Genomic DNA, 17,923 nt, shown 5'->3' on the forward strand with positions numbered 1-17,923 from the left:
ATGGCAATGAGCATACCAAATGCAAAATATTGGTTTCTAAAGGGCATCAGGTTCTTTGGATAAACAGCTAATTCCAGGGCTGGGGAAATGCTCAAAAAGTGATGGGAACATGTCAAGTCAAAAGGACACAGGGGCTAGCTTTTAGGGAGTCCCACTGGCCAAATATGGGATCATTTAAACATCAAAATAAATAATGACAGGAAGGATTGTAATTCATTGAAATAATGTAAGAATTTATAAGTTCATAGTAATAGTGAATAAACAGGGGTAGGAATAGCTCTCCTTATAATAGAATGATACTTATTAAACACAGAAAAACTACTTTTTAAAAAAAATCACCATTTTGTAATGATCACAGTTAAACTGATTCACATAAAAATCAATGAATGCTAAAACTAGTGCATGAAAGTTTTATGTGGAACAGGATACTGAACATTGAAGATAGTTCTAACACAGACTGAAAGTATCTCCCCCCAAAGTGGATATTAATTAGAAACTGAATAATATTTACTTGTTAGTGAATAAATCTGGCAATACCTCTCAACCACAATAGAGATATGAACCATAAAACAGTGTAATATTCAATAGAGGAGTTACTTAATCTGAAAGTGGTATTCAAATCCCTCATCTACCCTTTAAAAGGCCATGAAATTATTTCCCGTCATCTCATATAAAAGACGTTGTAATATTCTAAGAGCTTGCATTTAGGTTGTCTCTGAAAAGAGTCTGATGAATAACTTGACAATAAGAAAGTGAATGCTGAGATTTTAGAGTGAATAGACATTTTAATCTCATAGTCTACTTTTTGTTAACTAACTCACCCCTCTCACACTTCAAAAATATCTAAAAGTAGCTGTTAGACATTCTATTAAGTCCTCCCGGTGAAAATGGAAATGTTTGGAGATTCCATCTTTGCATCATCTTCCTATATCCCACTTTTAAACATTTTTGGCATTGAAACTTATTCTTCAAATGAACTTTTAGATATCACACGTGCTTAGTAAACTTCAAATCTGCAAGTGGTGAATAGATAATCTGCACAGGAAACTTTTTTTTTTTTTTTGAGACAGAGTTTTGCTCTGTTGTCCAGGCTGCAGTGCAGTGGCGCTGTCTCAGCTCACTGCAACCTCTGCCTCCCGGATTCAAGTGATCCTTCTGCCTCAGCCTCCCGAGTAGCTGGGACTACAGGCATGCACCACCACGCCCAGCTAATTTTTGTATTTTTAGTAGAGACAGGGTTTTACCATATTGGCTAGGCTGGTCTTGAACTCCCGACCTCGTGGTCCACCTGCCTCAGCCTCCCAAAGTGCTGGGATTACAGGCTTCAGCCACCATGCCCAGCCAGAAAACACTTTTGACAAACACACCAGCATTTCCTTTTGTAGAATCCTTGGGCCATATTAAGGGTATTGTTAAGCTGGCATCTCATAAAGTGTACAGAATAAAACACTAATTTGGGGAGATGTTAAAAGGGAATAGTAACAGCAGCAGCGCTTGTTTTATTTAAATGTAGAAAATTAATTCAAAATATAAAAAAATTTTGGTGACTATATTTGTAATCTTACGATAAGAAATAACTTTCTGAGTATAACACAAACAGCATTGGTTATAAAAGTATCAATTATATTTGAACACATGAAGCTTATTATAAAGCTCTATGTAAGGTTGCTGTATTTTACTTCAAACATCAAATGCAAAAATATATTAGAGATTTACCACATGGAGTGGTGATATGACCAATTTATTTGAACAACAAAATTCCTTGAATCTAAAAGATACGGTAAATATGACTTAGCTTACTTAAGACCTAACTTTTTAGAAAGAATTTTAGAATCAGTGTCCAGAAAACTATTTTCCCATGAATAATTCTGAGACTGAATTTCACAAACCTGAATTCCTCCCATCTCCAATATCTATTATGACATCACCTTTCATTGTTGACTCCAGCACAGATTTCTGATGTCAATTCATTGGGGTCAGTGCAAAGGATTGAAAGGTAAATAGTAAGAAACAACATAAATGCATACACGACTTTTTTTTTTTTTTGGTTCAAATTGGCTATGATTGCACTACAAATTACAATGTGTTGTCCCTAAAAATTCTCATGTAAATCAATTATTTGGCACCTGGTACTTCATTTTTCTCTGGAAAGAAGTCTTTATGTGTTGGTAATAAAAATTGTTTAGGACTCTCAAAAAAGTTTAATGAATCAGGATTTAAATACAATTCTTTATTACTGAACCAGATCATCATGTGTGGCAGCAAATTTAACTTAAATTTGCTTCAAATTCATGTCCCATTTGTAGGCACACATTATTCTTGCCCATTTTGATTTCCTAATTATCAAGTCCCTCCACCACCCTCATGCTCTTCATGAGTCACAGATCTTTGCTTCCCCTCAAATAGGATCAAGTGACTAAACCTGAGGCAGGGGCTCCATCCAATGTGATGATGGCTTTGAGTTTGGGGCACCAGCTCTGAAGGGTGAGGGACAGATACAGGGTCTCTTAGCTCCTTTCTCGCTGCTGAGGGCCCCTTTGCTGCCTGTCCAACGCTACCACCTTCTTTCTCCAAGAAGGATTCTCTCCGCTCTTGGACCACTCTTGAGAGAGTATCATACACAGGCATTCTGATAGTTTCCTAAGGTTTTGGCTGCTAATTACTTGGGGTCACAAACAATCTTTGAGTACCAAGCATCCCTCTTCTGACCTGATCTTATTTTCTCCACTCTGGTTCAAAAACAATGTTACTAAAGATGCTTAAAGTCTCTGATTGAAAGCTGTTATTGCCATTGATGCTCCCAGTATTTTTCACCACTTAGATCAGTCAACTCACCCATTGTGGTCATAGTTGTCAGAGCATATAGTAGAATCTGTTAGTGAATCCATAACTCTACCAAAGAGTAAAAAGCACATACAAAAAATAAAGTCAGATATTTTGGAAGGCAATCAGGACGTTAATCTCAACAGTATTTCAGGACACAAAAAATAAAATCGGAGGAATTTTGACAAGAACTAAAGAAACAATTTCAGGATACAGCACCAGTACTTCTGAGACTGTGTGTGTGTGTGTGTGTGTGTGTGTGTGTCTGTGTGAGAGAGAGAGAGAGAAAGGACACAGAAAAAAGAAAGAAAATGTAAGAATAATGAATGTTTCTATATCAATGGCTAGTTCCCGGTCACCCTTGGTAGGAAATAAACAAGTAGGTAAGTCAAGCATAGCCTTAATTATGTTTAAAACATTTTGTGAACTTAAAGTGGATTATGTGTTTACAATGATTTTGTTTTCTTTTTGTCTGGATTCATTTTTTTAAAGTTACATGGCTATATTTTACAATATCAAGACTTCCTAGCACTGAAACCCCTGGCTTGGCTAATTTAATCTCTCTGCAACTTTATTTCCTCATCTGTAAGTTAAGACACATGCAAAATACACTCCACATCTGTCAACTTCATAAAACCATGCTGAATATTCAGCATTTTGCCAATATTGGTTTTTAGACAACCTGCTCTCTACACCATATGTTATGCCATAAAAATCAGTATGTGGCAATATAAACATATATATTTTTAGTTTCAAATACACAAACATTCTCATCAAGGTAATACACTCCCAAGACTCAAGAATTAATGCTCTTTGCCACAATTTTCTAACTTTTCAAACGTTTAAATAAGTTTAAGAAACTGATCACATACATTTTTTTGCTGCTGATAAAAACTGGGATTCTCTAAGAGTGTGCTGAGGTTTCTTAACTTATTTGACCACAGAACCTCTTTCTCACAGTGGAAATGTGTGAGAAACACATTTTGGAAACAATATATTAAATGGTATCTTTTTATGTCTTTAAGAAAAGCTATCCTACACAAACTAATTTTGGACTCTGATCAATAGCTCAAACCTTTAAGCACAGATAGACATTAATATTGTGCTAATCTTTCAGCCTGTGGGGAAAGGAGTGCCAGAGTTCAAATGACCAAATCTCGTTAGCCTAGTCTGAGAGCCATGAGGGGAACCTTTCAAGTTCTAAGTGGGTGTTCTCATGTCCTTGAATGGCTCCTGGAAATTCATCCAGGTCTCAGGAAAAACAATACCTTTTACAAGAAGAAAGGCATCTATAGGCATCCGCTACTTTTCAGCAAGATGAATAATTGGATTGTTTATGCAGAATACATGAATAAATCATAACAGGGGAAAATGTTCAAAACGCCAAAAAGGTAAGAATTTGAGTTTCTGACATAAGCAGCCTTATTAAATGATTACTAGATTTTTCAGACATCCTCTACTGAGGAAGAGAACGGGAAGACATTCAAATTACTCCAGATTCAGGTGACAAGCCAGGATTGCTAAGCAAGTTCCTTGGGAAACTAATCTCCAAAAAGGGCATGAGACATCCATAGATGTGAACTCCTTTCAGGGAGAGTATTGCATGAAGTCTGAAATAATACTTTGATAAGCTGCTTTGGGGCACAGAATGACTTCCCTCATGGGACATGAATAAGTAGCTAGCTAAATTGCCCTCTAAGGAAGGTGAGAATTGCAAACTGTCCTAAACTGAAGTGGTCATGCAGAATTCTTAAATGCTTTTTGGTAGATAGGAGCAACCACAGAAGTTTGAGTTAGGTGAAGGTTAGCTACACCTTTATAATCATGCTACCAGGTTATAATGAAAAGTAAGTCTCCGACCAAATCTGCCACACATACAGATATTCATTTAACAAAACATTCAGTAGCAAGCAGGCACAGTACATAAGCTTCTGTAAGCTTTCTGCACTTTAGGTGCTCCAAGCATGAAAGCTTCATTCTCAACAGATTCCTAATGTTTCAGAGGCCAAAATCTTCCTAAACCTTCCTGGAGATAGGATCATATGAGGATCAAGCCTTGGGTGTCATCTCTAAATATGAGGCCACCCTCATACACCTTTATCCTGTTTATGCAAGGGTGGGCTGTCTCCAAAACACTTTAGTTGATTCACAGATCTTAAAATGTCATATAATTGTAACACCCATCATGCTGCTTTGTAAGCCACCAATTTCACTAATAAAAACCCATTTGTGACCTTCACTGTAATAATTAACAATGTTTCAGGTGTTAATTGAGATGGGACCACTGGAGCCCTTTTGGTGGCCATCTCTGTGGAGTGGCTTCCTGAGCTGAACACTAGCTCACCATCCTTGAACAGAGCATCCACCATTAGGGCAACCAGCCGCCCCTGTAGGAAAGATTAAAGTGACCAGTATATGCATATTATCACACTGCCTAAAATGTCATATTTTTAAGGACATTAACAGGCATAGAATGAGGCTTGGTTTGTTTTTTAAATTTTTTCTATTTCTACTATTTTTCTATCTAATTATTTTTCTATTTTTATGTGCTGGGTCACAGACAACAGCAAATTCCATACCTTCGGAGTTATACCAGCTCATCTGCAGTAGGAGTAGAAATATCAAAGCTCTCAGTCTACCACCTTGTGCTCCAGAGATGTGGCCCAAGCACATCTTTGGACGTGAACCAGGGCAACCCAAGGCAGAGCTGGATTTCTAGGAGTTTCTCCCTGTAAGCCCTGGACCTGCTTACCTACAGATCAGACTGCTTCCAGCGCCATTGCCAGTCAGAAGAGCCTGGGGTCTGTTCAGCTGCCAGAATAACACAAGTCTGAGGTTTTGTGTTGTCGGTACAACATTCTCTAAGAGGGAGAAATTTAATCAAGATCCTGTTAGCAGTTTTCTCACTTGTTGCCTTTCAAGATTATGGCTTTTCCTTTTTTCATTTTTTAGTTCCCAAAACCAAGCTTGTTAAATCAAATCTTGACCCAATTCCTGGCAAGTAACAAGGTTATTGCTATTTGGCCTTACACCCACTGGTTGTCCCCCAGTACCCTGAGGGTAAGGGGACTCTGTAAGGTCCCTGGGAGGGGAAAGGAATGTCAATTAGTGGTCCTCCCAGCTGGGTATAGGCAAACTTTCCTGTCTATGCGCCCCAGAGACCGCCATCTAGTTCCCCCGCCAAAACTTTACATGATTTTAATTCTCCTGATAAGGATGAGAGGACAGCATTAGCCAACAGAGAGGGCAGAGGATGGGATGGGACTCCCTTGCTCAGAGACCTCACCTCTAGGTTTTTACCTCATATTGAGAATAAGTCAGTTCTGTAATAAGGACTCTGCATCCATGGCAACCCCAAACAGAATCCTGGTGCTCTTGTGATTCTTGTAGAGTGGGGAATAGAACGAGCTTGGCCCAAGACTGCAGAGACTTAAAAACATACTGTTCTGCCATACATACAGATACTCATTAAAGATGAGGGAGAAGGGCATGGGGTGGGGGAGAATGTACCAAAATCAAAGACCACAGGATAATAACCTCAGAGCAGAGACTATCTCTCCAGTTATTTTTTCTTTTGTATGAAATGGAGGGGATTCTTGTTATTTACTCTGATGAAGAAGTTTACATCAAGTGTTCAGCTTCCTTTGTTGGTTAGAGAGAATAACCAGAGGGCTCAGTTATCCTCTCTGAATAACTATGTTTGTTTAATGTTTTCTAGACAATATTAAAATTCACTAAAATAGACAAGGTTGATAGGACTTGGGGGGATACCTCATTGACTCAAGCTATCATTTTATAGGACTGTGAGAAAACAAATAGTTGTACATTTAAAATACACTCATATTCTAGCTAGAAGAGAGGATTTTGAATATTCTTACATCAAAGAAATGGTAAATGTTTAAGGCAATGGATATGCTAATTACCATGATTTGATCATTATGCAATGTAAAATGTACTGAAACATCACATTGTACCTCATAAATATGTACAATTTACTATGTGTCAATTAAAATTTTGAGTATAAGAAAAAATAAACTTCAATTGTAAGAAAACAACCCAACTTTTAAAAAATGGGCAAAATATGTGAACAGATACTTCACTAATGAAGATTTGCAACTGGCAAATAAGCAAATGAAAAAATGTTCATCATCACTAGCTGTTAGAGAAATGCAGATTAAAACTACAATAAGAAACCATTAGATACCTATTAGAATATCTAAAATTTGAAAGATGGCATGTTGACAAAGAGAGAGAGAGAAACTGAAACTCTCATACAATGCCAGGAATGTAAAGTGCTAGATCCACTTTGGAAAACAGTTTGACAGTTTCTCAAGAAGTTAATTAGGTCTTCCAGTTCCCACTCCAACATGTAGAGAACTTGGAAGTCATCACTCCCATCTTCACAACGGAAAAAAAGATAATCAAACTGAAAATCAACAACTTTTCTTACATCTGTCCAAGAATAGAGGTCACAGGGAAACCACCTCCTCAAAAACTAGAGAGATGGGTGACTATAGAAAATCACAGTTTACCTGAGAGCAGAAGCCACAGAGCCAGTAATTGGTAGGAACACTTCAATGGTAATCAATAAATTTACTGGTGACTGAGTGTGGACTAGCTTGAAAGTTAAAAACTTGTTGGAGTCCCGTCTTGGGGGCCCCTTATACTTTCATGAATTTTACTTGCAGAAACCCCACCAGGTTCTGATGATGAAGGCTGAAGAAAATTTCCTCAGGCTCTTTACACAAGGCAAAGGGAAAAGCAACCATTTCAAAATATACCCTAATTGGAGGATAGAGAGAGTGAGTGGGTATAGCAACCATTTTGAAATATGCCCAGAGCATTCTATTCTGTGTGAAAGACCTGCTCTAAAGAAAAACTGCTGTATCAGGGCCTTGTCTGACATAGGGGAAAACCAGTGAGACAACTCTAAACCCCTCTAGCTTTCCTGTTCCACATAAAAGGAAAGGAAAAAAGAAGAAATCATTACTAATTCAATATCATAAAAAATGTGCACCTATGTTTTTGTCTAAGAGCATAGTTTGGGATCTTACATTTAGATATTTCTTCCATTTGAAGTTAATTTTTCTGTATGATGTGAGAAAGAGATCTAACTTCATTCATTTGTATGTGGAGATCCAGTTGCTCCAGCACCATGTGCTGAAGAGACTGTTTTTTCCACTCAATAGTCTTGGTACCCTTGTGGAAAATCAATTGACCTTAAATGTATGGACTTACTTCTGGACTCTCAATTCTATTCCATTGATCTACATATCTATCTTTATTCTAGTACTACACAATTTTAACCACTATAGCTTTATAGTAAGTTTTGAAATAATAAAGTGTGGACTCTGCAACTTCACTGTTCTTCTTCAAGATTGTTTTGGTTATTCAGAGTCCCTTGCATTTTCAAATGAATCTTAGATCAGCAAGTCAATTTCTGCAAAAAGAGAAGCTAGGATTTTGATAGGAACTGAGTTGAATATGTAGATCAATTTGTGGAGTGCTGTCATCTTAATAGTAATGTCTTCCATTCAATAAATACAGAATGTGTATCCATTTATTTAGGTCTTAATCACTTTCAATAATGTTTTGTAGTCTTACATTTCTTTTGTTTTGGTCTTATTTTTTAATGCTATTGTAAATAAAATTACTTTCTTAATTTCATTTTGAGCCTACTCATTGCTAATGTTTCTAAATATAACTAATTTTTTGCACATTGATCTTATATCTTTTGTGAACTCAATTGTTGCTCCAGCAGGTTTGTTGTTGTTGTGGGTTCCTTAGATTTTCTATATACAACATTATTTATCTGCAAAAAAATAGAGTTTCACTTTTTCCATTCCAATCTAGATGCTTTTTATTTCTTTTCTGTGGTTGGTTTTGTTTTGTTTTTTGTCTGATTATCCTGGCTAGAATCTCCAGTACAATGTTGAACAGAAAAAGCAAGCAGGTATCCTTGTCTTTTTCCTCATCTTAGGAGAAAAAATGTAAAACTTTCACCGCTAAGTTTAATGTTAGCTGTTGGTTTTTCATAATCTTTACCAGATTATCTAAGAGTTTAGGTTTTTTGTTGTTGTTGTTATTTACCTAAGTTATTTACCACATTTTTGAGTTCTTTTCTTTTTTTTCTTGATCAGGCTAGCTAAGCTATCAATTTTGTTGATCTTTTCACATAACTTTTGGTTTTGTTTATTTTCTATATTGTTTTTCTGCTTGCTATTTTATTTTCACTCTAACATTTATTATATCCTTGCTTTACTTGCTTTGGTTTCAGTTTGCTGTTCTTCTAGTTTCTTTAGGTGGAAAGTTAAATTATTTATTGAGATCCTTCTTCCATCCTAATGTAAGAATTTACACCTATAAATTTCCCTTTAAGCATGGCATTAGCTGCATTCCATAAGTTTTGAGATGTGGAATTTTTGTTTTCATTTATCTCAAAATATGTTCTGATTTCTCTTGGATTTCTTCTATGACCACTTGATTATTTAAGAGTACATTGTTTCATTTCCATATATTTGTGAATTTCCAAAATTTCCTTCTCTTACTATTCTAACTTCATTTTATTGTAGTTGAGAACATGCTTTGTATGATTTAAATCTTTCAAAATTTATTGAGAGTTGTTTTATTGCCTAGCATATGGTCTTTCCTGGGGAATGTTCCATGTGCACTTATAAAGACTGTATACTCTGTTGTTGCTGGGGGATGGAGAATGCTATAGATATCTGTTAAATCTAGTTGGTTTATAGTATTATTCAAGTCTTACATTTTCTTATTGATTTTCTGCCCAATTGTCTAGCTATTAATGAAAGTGGGGAATTGAAGTCCTCAACTATTATTGTTGAATTGTTTCTCCCTTCAATTCTGTCAATTTTTTCTTCATGTACTTTGGGGCTCTGTTATATGTTTTTGATGGATTGATCCTCTTATTATTATAAAATGTCCTTTGCTTTTAATAAAAATTTTTGCCTTTAAGTCTGTTTTTTTTCTGATTTTTTATCATGATTCCATCTCTTTATTTAGTTAGTTAGTTTTTTGGTTACTGTTTGCTTGTTATATCTTTTTCTATACTTTTACTTTTAATCTATTTGAGTCTTGGTCTAAAACATGTCTCTTATAGACAGCACAGAGTAGGATCATGTCCTTTAATTCATTCTGCAAATTTCTTCCTTTTAAATGGAGAGAAATTTCCATTTAATACAATCATTGATAAAGTAAGATTTATGCTAAATAGTTTTATACTGTACAATTTTTATTTCTTTGTCATTTCTTTTACTATGTTTTTGAGTTGTTTTCTTAGTGGTTGCCCTGGATATTGCAATTAACATGTTGATTTATAACTATGTAGTTCATATTAATACCAACTTAATTACAACAGTATACATAAACTTTTTCCTATGTAGCTCCATTCCCTCTCTCTTCCATTGTGCTGTTAATGCCTTATAAACCATATCTTCATATACTCTATGTTCATCAACCCATTTATGAGAATTGCTTTATGCTTATACTGCCTTTTATGTTTACTCATATAGTTATCTTTCTCAGCTCTTTATTTCCTCATGTGGATTTGAGTTACTACCTAGTATTCTTTCCTTTCAGTCTAAATGACTCCCATTAGTATTTCTTATAGAGATGTCTTCAAGCAACAAATTTTTTTAGTTTTGTTTACCGAGGAATGTCTTAAATGTCCTAAGATACTTAATGCCTTATGTTTCTCCTTCAATGTTGAAGGATATTTTTGCTACATATAGAATTCTTGATTAATAAGTCTCATTAGACCCTTAGTAGCCATCTTGATTATCACACAAACTGTCATGGCATCACAGGGGTGGTATACAAGTAAACCTTATTTCACTTCATAATTGGCCCAATATGCAATGGTAATTATCCTGGCAATTTGGATATGCCAGAGAGAAGCCACAGTGTACTTCCTTTAAGTGAAAAGGTGAAAGTCTCTGACATAATAAAAAAAGAAAAATATTATAGGCTGAGGTTGCTAACATTTACAGTAAGGAAAAATCCTCCACTCACAAAATTGTGAAGAAGAACAAAGAAATTTGTGCCAGTTTTGCTGTCAAAAGCTGCAAAAGTTACAGCTACAGTGCATGATAAGTACTTAGTTGAGATGGAAAAGACATTAAATTTGTAGATGGAAGACATGAACAGAAATGTCTTCTGACAGCAAGCAGGTTTAGTACTCTCAGCATTTGTTTTTTTCTTTGTTTTCTTTTGTTTTCCTTACTTTTATTTTCTTTTTTTTTTTTTTCTTTTAGATGGAGTCTCGCTCTGTCACCCAGGCTGGAGTGCAGTGGTGTGATCTCGGCTCACTACAAGCTCTGCCTCCCAGGTTCACGCCATTCTCCTGCCTCAGCCTCCCGAGTAGCTAGGACTACAGGCACCCGCCACCACGTCAAGCTAATTTTTTTGTATTTTTTTTAGTAGAGACAGGGTTTCACCACATTAGCCAGGATGGTCTCGATCTCCTGACCTCATGATCCACCCACCTCAGCCTCCCAAAGTGCTGGAATTACAGGCATGAGCCACTGCGCCCAGCCTTTGTTTACATTTTTTGTTAGCATATTGTGTATCTCAACTTATCTATACCCCAGGTAGCCATTACGTTCAGCAATTGCCTCTGATTGTCTTCAACAAATATGAACAAAGGCTGGGGGAGCTCTAAGTCAGGCCAAATAAAGATAGCTTTGTGCATGGGGTCTTCCTTGGACTTCCTAGTCAGGTCACGTAATGACGTTTCTCTGGGAATAAGGCTTTGAATGAGTCCCAACCCCATTTTGTTCCTTTCTATGGCTCCCAGGAGCTTGTTTTTCACCAAGATTGTAGGATGTTGGTTTTCAAGGCTACCATGGAGCTGGAAGGATATAATGAACATAAAGTAAGAACACTACAAAGCTCACTATTCCCACCAAAATTCAGCTTACATTATTGAATAAATGCTCCCAAGATTGCAGCAAGCCTTTGGATATTTTCAGAGATCTGAAAAAGTTGCTTTTATTTTTCCTAGCTGCTTTTATGAATAAAGGAATTTTTGAAGGTTCCTAGCTTGCCATTTTTAGTGACATCACTTCCACTTTTATTTTTATTTTTTATTTATTTTTTTGAAACAGAGTCTCGCTCTGTTGCCCACGCTGGAGTGCAGTGGTGCGATCTTGGCTCACTGCAACCTCTGCCTCCCAAGTTCAAGTGATTCTCCTGTCTCAGCCTCCCTAGTAGCTGGGATTACAGGTGCATGCCACCAGGCCCAGCTAACTTTTGTATTTTTAGTAGAGACAGGGTTTCACCATGTTGGTCAGGCTGGTCTCAAACTCCTGACCTCAGGTTATCCTCCCACCTCAGCCTCCCAAAGGGATTACAGGCATGAGCTACCATGCCCAGCCCCAAATACACTTTTAAATATATTTCTGAACTCGCAAAATGTGAAGGAAGTACAAAATGATTACACACATGCACACACAATCTAGAGGTGAAACTAAAGTCATCAGTCAACATAGAAGCCAGAGATGCCCTGGAAGTGTGCCAAAACCAAAAACCTAGAGCTTTGTTAGTTAACATTGTGGCTGCCTGCGGTAGTAAATAGGAATTGGGGCAATGAATAGGAATGTCAAAATACTTTCTTTTTTAAAAAGCTGGGAATGAGATGTCAATAGGGGACTTTGAAATGCTCTGACACATTCCTGGGAATCTGTTCAGCAATGCTGGGGATCTAGAACTTTCCTGGTTAACTGACTAATAGGATTTAAACCTGACAAAGTAGGGAACTGAGTCTGAGACCTCCATATAAATCCAGGGACCAAAATCCGCTATATATTTAGTAGAAAAGACAAAGTTGGAAGGATATGACAAGTGAACCAATAAGCAAATCAGTCTGCAGGCAGTAGATTTTAAAACATTAATAATTTTAAGTCTTCCCTAATGTTTTCTAACCAGCTTTACTCTTAGGCTGGAATTTGAATTTACACCATATTCATAGTCCAAGAAACCTCAAACCAATAAATCAAACTAGAATGGTTCCTGATTGGTAGTACTTCCAGAACCAAGCAGAAACCAGGCAAATCATCTCAATTCCAGTCTCTCAGGATACCCAAAGTTAAAGTTTATACAAATATGAGCTATTTCTAAAATTTAACAGAGTTGAAGAGTCAAACTGCCATAAGCAGGAGTCAACAGAAACCATAAAGAGAAGAAAAAGACATAGAAAAATACAAATATTAAAATTATAACAAACTTTATACTCAGGAAGCAGGTTTAAAAGTATGTTTAAAGTGAAAAAACAGAGATCAACACTATGGGGAGCATTAAAAGTGGCCCTTGGTCCACTCTGGAACTTCAAAGTAGGTTTTCTGAAAAAGACGATGCTTGAGCTTGGGCGTGAAGGACAATAAATAATAAACCAGGAGAAAAAGTGGGGAGCGAGTTTCAGAGAAAAAGATCATAATGAACAAATACATGGAAGCATTGAATAGCAGAGGGACTTCAGGGGAAATTATAAACATTTACCTATTACTGCAGTAACAAATGTAGAGCAGTGAGTAACAGGAGATGCCTGCACAGTATATTAAGAAGTACAGACATTATTTCATAGGCAATAGAGAGTCAAAAAGGGATTTTAAGAAGGGAAGTCTCATGATAATTTTGTTTTATGTAGTCTGTCTTTCAGTGGTGAGGAGAGAGGGCAACATTGAAGTTTCAGGGATCAGTTAGGAGGGCTACTACACAGCTTAGGTGAGAGATGTTGAGGGCCTGAAAAACCAGGGTGGTAGTAAGAATTGAGAGGAGAGACAGATTTGAGAAACAGCAGAAAAAATTAGCACAACTTGTGATTGACTAGCTATGTGGAGGATAGCCAAAGCAATCCTGCACAAAAAGAATGAAGCTGGAGATGCCACACTACCCGACTTCAAACCATCTACAAGGCTACAGTGAGCAAAACAGCATGGCACTGGTACAAAAACAGACACACAGGCCAATGGAACAGGTTAGAGAACCCAGAAATAAAGCTGCGCAGCTACAACCATCTGATCTTCGACAAAGCCAACAAAAACAAGCGATGGAGAAAGGCCTTCCTACTCAACAAATGGTGCTGGGATAACTGACTAGCCATATGCAGAAGATTGAAACTGGACCCCTTCCTTTCACCACAAACAAAAATCAACCCATGATGGATAAAAGGCTTAAATGTAAAACCTAAAACTATAAAATCCCTGGAAGATAAGCTAGGAAATACCATTCTGACATAGGACCTTATGAAGATTTCATGATGAAGATGCCAAAAGCAACTGCAACAAAAACAAAAACAGACTAGTGGAACCTAATTAAAGAGCTTCTGCACAGCAAAAGAAACTATCAACAGACTGAACAGACAGCCTACAGAATGGGAAAAAATATTTACAGATTATGCATCTGACAAGGGTCTAGTATCCAGAATCTATAAGGAACTGAAACAAATTTACAAGCAAAAAACAAACAACCTCACTAAAAAAAAAGGAGGGGGCAAAGGACAGGAACAGACACTTCTCAAAAGACATACACACAGCTAACAAACATGAAAAAATGCTCAACATCACTAATACTAGAGAAATGCAAATCAAAACTACAATGAGATACCATCTCATACCAGTCAGAATAGCTATTATTAAAAAGCCAAAAAATACATGCTGGCAAAGTTACAGAGGAAAGGGAATGCTTATACACTACTGCTGGGTATGTAAATTAGTTCAGCCATTATGGAAAGCAGTTTGGTGATTTCTCAAAGAACTTGAGAATTACCCTGTGACCCAGCAATCCCATTACTGAGTATATACCCACAGGAATATAAATATCATTCTACCATGAAGACACATGCACACATATGTTCATCGCAGCACTATTCACAATAGCAAAGACACAGAATTTAGCTAGGTGCCCATCAACGGTGAACTGAATTTAAAAAATGTGGCACACATATACCATGGAATACTATGCAGCCATAAAACAAAAACAAGATCATGTCCTTTGCAGCAATCCAGCCTAAAAGCCTAAAAGCCTGGAGGCCATCCAGCTCCAGCTTAAAAATTATTCTAAGCAAACTAACACAGGAACAGGAAACCAAATACCTCATGTTCTCACTTATAAGTGGGAGTTAAACATTGAGTACACATGGGCACAAATATGGGAACAACAGACATTGGGGCCTACTTGAGGGTTGGAGGCTGGGAGGAGGGTGAGTATCAAAAAGCTACATATCAGGTACTATGCTTATCACCTGAGTGACAAAACAATCCGTACATCAAACCCCCATGACACAAAATTTACATATATAACAAACCTGCACATATACCCTTGAACCTAAAATAAAAGTTAAAAATTAATTAAATAAAATGTGCATACAAAAAAAAACTGGATTTAGGCATGTCTATTTGTATATAAAAATGGAGCTATTGGCACAGTCATAAACCAACTGAATTATATCTCAGTATATCAAAATGGTTAATATTGATGTAAAGGTAATCAATAAGAGAAGAGAAAATATTTCAGGTCAGATTTAGGATTTTACGTGAAATTATTACTGCTGGAAAACCAACAGATTACATGTCAGATGGATCCCAGGAGACGTGTGAGGACTGACACAATGTGGAATAAACATTAAAAAAAGGCCGGGCGTGGTGGCTCATGCCTGTAATCCCAGCACTTTGGGAGGCTAAAGCAGGCGGATCACCTGAGGTCAGGAGTTCAAGACCAGCCTGGCCAACATGGCAAAACCGCATCTCTACAAAAACACCAGATACCAGAGGCTGGGAAGTGTGTGTCAGTTGGCAGGGAAGAGTGGTTGGTTAATACAGTTAGACAGAAGGAATAAGTTCTAATGTTCTATAGCAGAGTAGGGTGACTACAGTTAACAAAAATGTATTGTGTATTTCAAAATAGCTCTAAAAGAGGACTTGAAATGTTCCCAACATACAGAAATGACAAATACTCAAAGTGGCAGATACCTTTAATACCCTGATTGGTCATTACACATTCTATGCATGTAACAACATATCATCTGTACCCCATAAATATGTACAAATATTTGTTGTGTACCAATTAAAAATAAAATTAAAAACATAAAAATACAGTATATCTACACAATGGAGTATTATTCAGCATTAATACACTGCAAGTTGGATAAACCTTGAAAACATGCTACATGAGAGAAACAATCCATAAAAGACCACAATTGGGCTGCGCGTGGTGGCTAACGCCTGTAATCCCAGCACTTTGGGAGACCAAGGCAGGCACATCACTTGAGCTCAAGAGTTCCAGACCAGCCTGGGCAACGTGACAAAACCCATCTCAACAAAAAAAATTAGGCAGGTGTGGTGGTGCACCCCTGTGGTCCCAGCTACTGGCTACTCACAAGGCTGATACAGGATGAAGGCATCAGGGCAGTTTCATGGCTGGGATCAACTCTTCTGGGAGCAGGTCCTAGCAGGACTTGGTGTCCACATCCAGGTTATGGGTCCTGCAGAGAGCTTGGAATACTTACCCCTCAATCTGTGGGGAGGAGCAGAGGTTGATGCCTTGAGGATTTACTGTCCTTCTGATCAGACCTGATGTTTCCAAGGCACTGGGGTTTCAGGACTGGATAAGACTCTTCTAAGGCCACAGTGTGGAAACTGCAGTGTGGAAACTGCAGTAAGTCGCAGGCCAAATCCTCAACTCTGGCACCATCTAAAGTGTCTTTCTTGGCCAGGTGCGGTGGCTCATGCCTGTAATCTCAGCACTTTGGGAGGCTGAGGCAGGTGGATTACCTGAGGTCAGGAGTTCGAGACCAGCCTATCCTGTGTGGTGAAACCCCTTCTCTACTAAAAAAAAATATAAAAAATTAGCTGGGCGTGGTGACGGACACCTGTAATCCCAGCTACTGAGGAGGCTGAGGCAGGAGAATCGCTTGAATCCAAGAGGCGGAGGCTGCAGTGAGCCGAGATTGCATGACTGCACTCCAGCCTAGGCAACAAGAGCGAAACTCCATCTCAAAAAAAAAAAAAGCCTATTTATATACTTATTTACTTCCAAAATTTGTTTTTTTGGAACATCACTCTTAGGATTTGCATAACAAATAGTGTGTGTATAAATTTACTAATTTTTATTTTATTTATAAGAACAACTCACTCTTAGCAGATAGGGCCATGAACACATCCTTATAACATAACAGGTATAGACAAGACTGTTTAAATCATGACCACTTTACTCCCGTAGTAAGTAGGTAGAGCAGGAATTCCTACAGAGGGAAATTATTCCTCCAGTTCTTGCTAGCTCAGACTTCCTTCGAGGCTGAATCATTGATATGACTCCTCCTTAAGTCTGCATGGTTATCCACCCATCTCAGTCCCCAGTAGAAAGAACAGACCTTGAATCTCAGAGACGGTTGGTGGCCACAAGTCCCTGAACTGCTACTTGGCTTCCCCAGTAAAAACTCAGACTTGGCCGGGTGTGGTGGCTCACGCCTGTAATCCCAGCACTTTGGGAGGCTGAGGTGGGCGGATCACCTGAGGTCAGGAGTTCAAGACCAGCCTGGAAACATGGCAAAACCCTGTCTCTACTAAAAATAAAAAAATTAGCCAGGTGTGGTGGCATGTGCCTATAGTTCCAGCTACTCGGGAAGCTGAGGGAGGAGAATCACCTGAACCCAGAGGCGGGGGTTGCAGTGAGCCAAGATCGTGCCACTGTACTCCAGCCCCTGGGCAACACAGCAAGAATCTGTCTCAAAATAAATAATTAATTAATTAATTAATTAATGAAAACTTGTTCTTGTAACCCAAGGCAACTGATAGGCTCATTTAGGCTCTGTCTTCCAGTGACAATGAGTTCTAGATGACAAGTCTCAAAGAGAAGAGCCCCTCTCATTGTCTGTGCCCCTGCCCTAAGCCTGCAGACTCAGGTTTGGTTCCCACTGATAAGAGAGACAGAGTTTCACCATGTTAGCCAGGCTGGTCTCCAACTCCTGACCTCAGGTGATCCGCCCGCCTCAGCCTCCCAAAGTGCTGAGATTACAGGCGTGAGCCACCATGCCCAGCTGGGTTCTTAGTTTTCAATATCTCAGAAAGCTAATTAGATCTTAATC

The 17,923-nt window shown here is 38.0% G+C and overlaps 1 protein-coding gene across 1 annotated transcript in view; it reads right to left on the reverse strand.

Moving 5' to 3' along the window:
- Positions 1-17,923, reverse strand: part of TPTE2 (transmembrane phosphoinositide 3-phosphatase and tensin homolog 2) — a 130,181-nt gene that overhangs the window by 82,567 nt on the left and 29,691 nt on the right. The window contains 2 exon segments of the mRNA XM_063792403.1: positions 2,836-2,892; positions 5,576-5,684. Coding sequence (XP_063648473.1) covers positions 2,836-2,892; positions 5,576-5,684 — 166 coding nt within the window.

Source organism: Pan troglodytes, chromosome 14, assembly GCF_028858775.2.
Source record: "Pan troglodytes isolate AG18354 chromosome 14, NHGRI_mPanTro3-v2.0_pri, whole genome shotgun sequence".
NCBI classification, from domain to species: Eukaryota; Metazoa; Chordata; class Mammalia; order Primates; family Hominidae; genus Pan; species Pan troglodytes.